An 8,783-nucleotide genomic window follows, 5' to 3' on the forward strand; every position below is an offset into this window, starting at 1 on the left:
GCATAGCGCTGGGAAAAGACGTCGGACCAGACCACTTTGCAAACTGACCCCATCTTTAGTTGTTTTGCTGCATCCAGCAGCTATACAATGGTCGACATTGTCGGGAAAATGCACGCAAAATCCTTTTTAGAAATGAAAACTCACAACTAGGACTTGAATCTACTTGCACGTACGTGTGCTCAATGTTCGGTCGAGGCAAAGTCTGCCTTGATTGACGTCACAAAAGGGATAGATGACGTCACAAAAGGGGTAGGCGGAGTCACCCCACACAACTTTATTTATTTTGTTCAACATATAAATCGTTAAAAACAATTACTCAAAAAATTATTTTAATGTTCAGAAACATATACTCTAATGTTTTGAAGAAAAACAAATTATATTTCCAGGTGACTTTAAACACTTGTATGTAATCATATGTGACCATATACATAAACTGAAACATGTAGAAGTTTGAGATCGATCGGCCATCTGGGTCACTGATTAAAAACCAATTACGCATATTGCATGACATCGATAAAAACAAAAAAAATGAATAAAAACGCCGACTGAGCGATAAACTCAAAATGGGATATTAGTTTTATTTGTTTCTCACCAAATATGACATTTTAGACAAAAAAATTTCAAGGGATGTTTTCTACTATCATCATCATTAGACCGTTTAAGTTTTACTTAAATCTGTGATCTCAAGTAAGTTTTTTTCTTACCAGTTCTGTCATGGTCCTTTAACTGTTTATACAATTTGACCTTGTGGGTTTTTGTACATTGCCTTTGTACACAAGAATGTCTGGAAAATATTCACAAAAGCTGTTAAAATGGGAGAGCTATCTGAAAAAAAACGTTTCTGTACTTTTATTTGAACATAAAAAACAAATTCTAGGCTTAATTTTTTTGAGTGATTTCTGGGGTTAATTAAATTTTGAGTGATTTTTGCCCTGTTGGGTTATTTTGAACTTTCTATATTGTCTGCATATAAATGTGACAACTGTACAATAATAAATCAAACTGACTGTATGGTTTAGGGTCTCCACCTCACACTTGAAGAAAATTCAGGGTTTTATTTGCAAACAGTATCGGAAACAATGATTTAAAAACTAGTTAACCTCAAACACTGTTTTCTCCAAACATGAAAGTTTGGCTGTAGTGGCTAGCTCCAATTCGCCCTTCGTGAAAACCATGACGATTGTCTTCCATAGTGTGTACTTCATACTCAACAGAATTATCAGCTCCTATAAATCAATATTGGAGCATAGTTTGTTTTGTGAGGCATTAAAAGTTGGGTGTAATCCCTGCATTCTTTACAACTTCGTTACTGACAGATTTCATCAGATTTTGGCCTCGATCGGGATCAACGAAATCTTTTCTTTATTTAGTTTAGTTGAGCGATGCAGCGATCAGGACGTTTCATACGCCTTCTGACTGGTACCCCAGAAAAAGAGACACTGACAAGGAGCAACTGCCGACATTATAGGGCTAGCTAGCTCAGTTGGTAGAGTGTCGTTATGTTAATCTGAAGGTTGCTCATTCAAATTCTGCTCCAGTCAAATTTTCTTTCATTAACCCAACTTTTTAAAATAAAATATTTTAGTGTTTAATTTCTCTTTTCTCTTTGTGTCATGTATTGACCCATTTCACCTGACGTCATCATCAGAAAAATCTTGAATGCGCCATACTGGTGGGCAATTTCACTGTGCGTTTTTATATATAACTCTATGCTGTGCGTTCTCCAGACCATCTGTTTTCTTCCCTCGGGAAATATCAAATGCTTTTGATCTCTGGCTGTGCTCCGTGGTCATCATGGGTTGATGCGGCTGGCTGCCAAAAGCGCCCTTGCATGCCATCTTCTCAAATACCTTGTAGCCGCGAGTAAGGATGATTAGCCTCCCAAATTATTAAAAAAATAATTTTAAAACAAATAATAAAAAAATAGGCATAGGGAAACTGGCTTTGAAGTGAACTGAGTGTTTCAAGGTTCAAGGTTTATATATTTTCCACAGTATAAAAAAGCAAAATGCAATATTAATACAAAGAAGTCATTAAAACTTGCGAAGTATTTGTTTAAACGCATGGGTTTGAAAACAATGCTGCAGGGATCCATTTAAAGGGAAAATATATACTTTTTGTAATCACTCTTCAACTTAAAGGCAGTGGACACTTTTGGTAATTGTCATAGACTAGCCTTCACAGTTGGTGTATCTCAACATATGCATAAAATAACAAACCTGTGAAAATTTGAGCTCGATCGGTCATCAAACTTGCGAGATAATAATGAAAGAAAAAACCACCCTTGTCACACGAAGTTGTGTGCGTTTAGATGGTTGATTTCGAGACCTCAAGTTCTAAACCTGAGGTCTCGAAATCAAATTCGTGGAAAATTACTTCTTTCTCGAAAACTATGGCACTTCAAAGGAAGCCATTTCTCACAATGTTTTATACCATCAACCTCTCCCCATTACTCGTCACCAAGAAAGGTTTTATGCTAATAATTTTTTTTAGTAATTACCAATAGTGTCCACTGCCTTAAATGTCAATAAAAACGTTTGGTTAGAAGCCTACAGCAGCGTTTGACAGTATAAAGCATTTGAGAAACATTTCAATTCGAAGTAATCTGGTTCTATAAAAAAGATACATGCATTTATGCAATAAAATATGAATCTGAGAAAAATTACCGCGTAATGTTTCGTAGATTATGTATTCCAATTACGGATTATTCTTCCTGCATATGTATTCTTCAGCAATATCTTAAAAAACGTGACCACCTTTTTGAAATTAAATGTTCACTTGTTAGTTTGATTGTATCCATCTACATTTATATATAGGATTAAAACAATGGACCCGTTCCAAATAACAATGGTGTACTTTGCCTTTTAATTTCTTTTCACTTTAAAGTCCAGACTTCATGGTTGATTTTGTTCAAGGGCACATCATGACAATAAAAAAATACCAGTAAGATTACAGTAAAACAATAAAGTTACATACCAGTAAAAGTAAAAAAATTTAAATCAAGACTAAAGGTACTGTTGGACACTATTGGTAACTACTCAAATTTATTGTCAGCTTAACAGCTTACTTGGTAACAAGCAATGTTGATAGTATAAAACATTGTGAGAAAGGGCTCCCTCTGAAGTAATGTAGTTTTAGAGAAAGAGGTAATTTCTCACTCCAATATTAAAAGACTTATACAACAAGGGTCTTTGTCATTCATTATTCTCTTGCTCTTTCGGTGACCAATGAGTCAAAATTTTCACAGATTTGTGATTTTATGCATGTTTTTTGGGATACACCAGTGTAAATACTGGTCTTTGACAATTACCAAAAGTGTCCGGTGTCTCACCACAATACAGTATAAAAAGATACAAGCATACATACAGTGTTTTTAAAGTACACTATAAAAAGTAAACGATGCTAAACCAACGGTTATCAAATTCGGTGCACATCAACAAATGCTTCCCCTAAAGGGGACCTTTAAAAATGAGATTTAAAAATACTTTAAAAATGTCCGCTATACAAACTACTCCCCCAAAATTGCATCACACCTTTTACAATTCATTATAATAAAAACAACTTAAAAGGCAAGTAACAAGCTAAACAAACGTATTATTTTTTAAAGTTTGTTTTTTGTTTAATACTCTACTAATTGTGAAGAAAAATCATTGTCACCATTTCCACTTTAGAATTCCAATTGCATTTTCATAATCTACTCACATTAACTCAAAAAGGTCAAAGGTCCAATTTATAAACATAAAATGACAGCTACTTTGTTGCTGTATGCATAGCCATAGTGTCGTCAATGTTGATCTCGTAGCCCACTTTCATAGAGCTGTTTTAAAGCACAGAAGTAAACAAATTTTGCCTCACCAAATTGAGATTATCGGACAAATGTTGTACAACATGTACCATCCCAGGGTGATTTTGTGCTAAGTTTTGCAAAGCAGAACTTTTTAAAGCCAAATTTCTTCTTGAATTTGCGATCCAGGGCCCAATTTCATAAAGCTGTTTAGCAAAAAATACTGCATGCTTAGCACATTTCTTTGCCAAGCAGAATTGTAACAACAGTTGCAACAATGTCAACTTCAATGGAATTTTGGCTGGTACCCAGTTTCTGCCAAACAAGATGTTTCTGTACTTAGCACATCTTTTGTGCTTATATTCAATTGGCCCAATTTGTGGCTGGATTTCATAAAGCCTGTAAGTATTGCATAATAGCTGGAACAGGTTTCCAGGCAGATTTTTCAAAAGTTTAAATTGTGTTGTCACTGGTTCTCAACTCATTTTTTGTTTCATAGCTGAAACATTTTCTAAGCACTGTTTTCTGCTTAACAGTTCTTAAGCAAGTTCAAGAAAACGTGGATAATAATGATGAGTTTCGCCTGCGTCCCATCGGACAGAAACTTCTTTCGTACTGGAGATTCCTACAATCTCACCTTCACGAGGCGGGATACCATCCTAGAAAACAACAAAACAATTTTTGTTAAATATTTGTTTATTATTAGCCAAGGTCTAGTAAGGCCTACTGTTGTATTTACAGATGGAAATTGGTAAATCAATTATTAATAGCGACCAAGCAAACAGACAAGCAAGTGTTTTTGCTTCTAATTGGCCAATTTCTGCTTTGTTCTCTCTGCTTTTGTTCTTGGTGGTATAACAAGTGCTGTTGTTTCTTTTGTGGGGTTTGCTCTATGTTTGTTTCTCCTAGTGCTTTTTCTACAGGGCTCCCAGGGAGAGCAGTGTTTTTACACTGATGGGGCTACCCTGTATAAATAATACTTAATAATAAGAATAAGTATAATAATGTTGGCTTTTGTTTATTGTAAATCAGGCATGTGGCACTCCCTTAGTTAATATGCCACTGCATGTAAGATGTATCGGAAGGACCGAGACAATGTACAGTAATTATTTGTTTTGGGCTAATCTTATCGCTGAACTAGTGTCTTTCTTATTGTATCGATAAGAGAGGAGGCAACGGTCGGCCTGAATTCCCTGAAGCTAAATTCTTCCTACCTGGGGACCAAAAGGCCAGTTCTTTCCTCGTACCACCCTTGTGCCAACGTTCATCATAATGTCATCCTTCTCTGAGTCAGTCATGCTTCGTTTTTTCTCAAACATCAGATCTAATTTGTGAAAATATTGGGGTTTATTTTGAATCACGAACGAAGAAATTCCATTTTTTAAAGGATTTTTTTTGAGCCCCTGAAAACCCCCCCCCACAAAACCCAGAAGAGAACTTGAGTTTTGAGGTTAATTTTTATCATAATTTTGTTTATTTGCGTGAGTAACACTTGTTTTTTGCGTTAGTAATAGTTGTTTATTGCATGAGTTATACTCGTTTATTGTGTGAGTGACAGTTGTTCCTTTCGTGAGTAACAATCGTCTTTGTGTGAGTAGCAATGTCTTATTGCGTGAGTGTCAATCGTTCCATTTAAATATACTCACAGATTTCGTCATCATTGAAGGCTGAATTGTCTTTGAAATCTTGAAAATTCAAGCAGGAACATCCAGTTGGTTGGTCAACAGCCAGTGCATCGTGAAAGTCCTGCGTGTGGCTCTTTCGCTTTTCCAGCAGATCCGAGTCCTCGACTTGCTTTCTTTCATTTGTCACCTTTTCAAGGTGTTGCTTGATCTTTTCTTCCTTTCTACGATTGACGATAATATGTTCCTCAAGTTGTTTGCCTCTTTCGTTGCAGAATTGTTCAACTTTTTCTTTGAGTTTTTTTTCCTGTTCACGAATTTCAGCAACTTTTCTGTCTGCGTCATCGGTGATAATTTTGTGTTTCTGCTGTATCATTTGTTTGTGTTTGTTGTGTAAACTTTCAAGAAACTGACCATGATTAGCTAGGTTTTCTAGGCGGTGCCCAACATTTGTGACAAGTTCCGTAATTGCGTTCTTGCTTGATTCTATTGCCTGTGATAAATCATGGACTATGTGGGACTGATGATCCTCAGTGCATGAAGTCTCGCAGTGGTCTCGGTCGGTGTGAACTTCACATTTTGGTGGCTTGATTGGAGCTGTTTTATGATCTTTTGTTTTCTTGCTGCGTAAGTGCGCATTGTTACAAATTTCGCAAAGATATTCTGCACACTCTTGGCAGTAGATGACAGCTTCATCTTTCTCATCGCAGTTTCCGCAAGTTATCGTAGACATAGCGATAATTGCTTGATGCGTAAGGTTGATTAATAAAAAACTGTTTGGAAGGTCGCTGCTTCCTGCCTCAGATGAAGTCGTTGCTTTCCTGCAGATGGGAAAAATAATGTTTTTTTTTCATAGGATTGACTTTCCTCATTCCTTCAAGACATCTCTGGTAGAAGTTAATGTGGCAAGTTAAATCTTTCAATGCAGAGGTCGCACATGTAGGATATATTTTATGTATTCTGAAATTTCCATGTACCCATGTACAATTTTGTTTGTTTTCCATCAGATTCATAACCCATAATATATATGTATTCACAGGAGGGCGTTATCACTCAAGAAAGACATTTAATGACTTGTCTAACAAAATGTCCAAATACATGTATCTAACAATTTTAGCACAAGCAGCATTCTTTAAAAAATCTCATCAAATCCTCTATGATCAACTTAAACAATTTTGGACCAGAAGAGTACAAGTTTGTGATGTTATACATTTGAAGAGAGCATAATCTGTGCTTTAAAGGCAGTGGACACTATTGGTAATTATCAAAATCCAGTATTCTCACTTAGTGTATCTCAACATGTACATAAAATAACAAACTTGTGAAAATTTGGGCTTGACTGGTCTTCGGAGTTGCGAGATAACTATGAAAGAAAAAACACCCTTGTCACACGAAGTTGTTTACTTTCAATGCTTGATTTCGAGACCTCAAGTTCTAAACTTGAGGTCTCGAAATCAAATTTGTGGAAAATTACTTCTTTCTCGAAAACTACATCACTTCAGAGGGAACCGTTTCTCACAAGGTTATGTACTATCAACCTCTCCCTATTACTAGTAACCAATTAAGGTTTTATGCTTATAATTAATTTGAGTAAATACCAATAGTGTCCACTGCCTTTAATACTGTTCAAACCCCATGTTTATACCACAGTGAAATTGTTGATAAGAATGTTCTTAAATTTGCGTTGTCTATTGATGCATTCACTAGGAAGGAATATAAAATTAGATTTATTTTAGCATTTAAATCCTAAAACAAATATTTTTCAAAATTTCACCCGTATTAGTCAGTAATTCCGTCAAACGACTCAATTAGCTTGATCGCATTACATACACTGATAGATTTTACCTTTCACTTGTGAAATGATCACCATGTAATAGCAGCAGTCGAGTCTAGATGAAAATGAATTAAAACGGATCATGTACATCATCATCATACCTTTGGAAATGGGTGCGGCCGTGACGTTCAGTTTTTATCACATTCGTGGATGGTGTAAGTACATGATGTAAATGCATCAGGCCAAACAAAAGAGAAGTTGAGTTTCTCGTTACTCTACCCATCCTAGAAAACCATAACCTACAATAATTTCATGAACTTCAAATTATGAAAAAAAAACACGCAGAACTTATGGTGACACCTGAGCCCATGTTCTGTTTACGTTATGATAGTAATAGTCCAGTTTGGATCAAAAGCTACCCTACTCATTATAATAGTATTGATAATAGTGGCTCCTTATATAGCGTGCAATCTGTCATACAGTGTGCAAGGTACGTGGAATTACGTTGAATAAAGACCCACTCCCATATTTTACTTTGTGTACTTTGGCTGGCGCTTCAGTTATAGGTATTAATTACACTGTGACGTGACTAGCCCACTCCATGGTTACAATAAAGCCTCTGCAAACTCATTATCCAGCCGCTGGGAAGGTAGAGATTTGAATTTTGCAGTATAAAGACAAGATCTAAGATTAAGTGAAAAAGAGTTCCAGATGTGTGGTGCAGCTGAAGAAAAAGACCTGTCCCCAGGATTGTCAAGACTTGGGTTCAATGAAGAAAACTATTGAAATGGATCGGAGATTCCTTGACGGAGTGTAAACTTGAAGTAGTTCTGAGATATAGTGGGGAACCTTGCTGTGGTACACTGGTACTATAAGGCAGTGCTGGGAGGGGGGGCGGTGAGGCCTTGCTTGGGGGTTAGCTTCAAAGTATCTGTTATGAAGTACACCTCTGGCGTTCTTGCGTGTATCCCCTGTATCACGCCCTCTATAGTCCTGAGTACTCCCTCTCCCTCGTAGAGGCGGCAGGTATGCAAGCACATGCTTCGGATTTGTTCCACTATCATAACAGCCTATAATTGTACATCGCTACGCCTACTCAGACCCCAAGACCTGATTCCAGCCTAACTCCACCCACCATCCAGTGCGTCGTCAGCCCATCCTAATATATTGGCCAATATTAAAGAAGGAAACAAAAAATGTCATGCCGTGGACCACCCTATATTTTGGTCAGTGTAATGGGAAACACAATTTTGTTTGGGTTTGGCCAAATCCAAGGGTACTCTGATCCATCATTAGACTTGCATGACTGTAGATCATGCACCATTAAACACAATTCTCTTTAAAGGCAGTGGACACTATTGGTAATTACTCAAAATATTTATTAGCATAAAACCTTAATTGGTAACGAGTAATGGGGAGAGGTTGATAGTATAAACACTGAGAAACGGCTCCCTCTGAAGTAACGTAGCTTTCGAGAAAGAAGTAATTTTCCACGAATTTGATTTCAAGAGCTCAGAATTAGGTGAGGTTTCGAAATCAGCTTGCATCTGAAAGCACACAACTTCGTGTTTCAAGGTTGTTTTTTCTTTCATTATTATCTCGC

General features: G+C 36.6%; 1 protein-coding gene across 2 annotated transcripts; it reads right to left on the reverse strand.

The window, feature by feature from the left end:
* Positions 1-3,250: 3,250 nt before the first annotated feature.
* Positions 3,251-7,713, reverse strand: LOC117293707 (transcription intermediary factor 1-beta-like). Of its 2 annotated transcripts, none has more exons than XM_033776121.1 (4): positions 7,342-7,713; positions 5,431-6,227; positions 4,999-5,108; positions 3,251-4,443 (listed from the first exon to the last, which is right to left on the reverse strand). In XM_033776121.1, exons 1-4 carry the CDS (start codon positions 7,461-7,463, stop codon positions 4,324-4,326), a joined length of 1,149 nt encoding a protein of 382 aa, XP_033632012.1. In that variant the 5' UTR covers positions 7,464-7,713; the 3' UTR covers positions 3,251-4,323. The 2 variants fall into 2 exon arrangements, with proteins under 2 accessions (XP_033632012.1, XP_033632013.1); XM_033776122.1 differs by having other exon boundaries at positions 7,252-7,410.
* Positions 7,714-8,783: the final 1,070 nt, after the last annotated feature.

This window comes from Asterias rubens, chromosome 8 (assembly GCF_902459465.1).
Source record: "Asterias rubens chromosome 8, eAstRub1.3, whole genome shotgun sequence".
Taxonomy (NCBI): domain Eukaryota; kingdom Metazoa; phylum Echinodermata; class Asteroidea; order Forcipulatida; family Asteriidae; genus Asterias; species Asterias rubens.

Bases quoted from the DNA above. Each gene is read 5' to 3' on its own strand.
- LOC117293707 (XM_033776121.1), bottom strand. From the start codon at position 7,463: ATGGGTAGAGTAACGAGAAACTCAACTTCTCTTTTGTTTGGCCTGATG. The intron at 6,228-7,341 runs GTATGATGATGA...TCCCATCTGCAG, and splicing joins GGCCGCACCCATTTCCAAAG to GAAAGCAACGACTTCATCTG. The intron at 4,444-4,998 runs GTAGGAAGAATT...GTTGTTTTCTAG, and splicing joins ACTGGCCTTTTGGTCCCCAG to GATGGTATCCCGCCTCGTGA.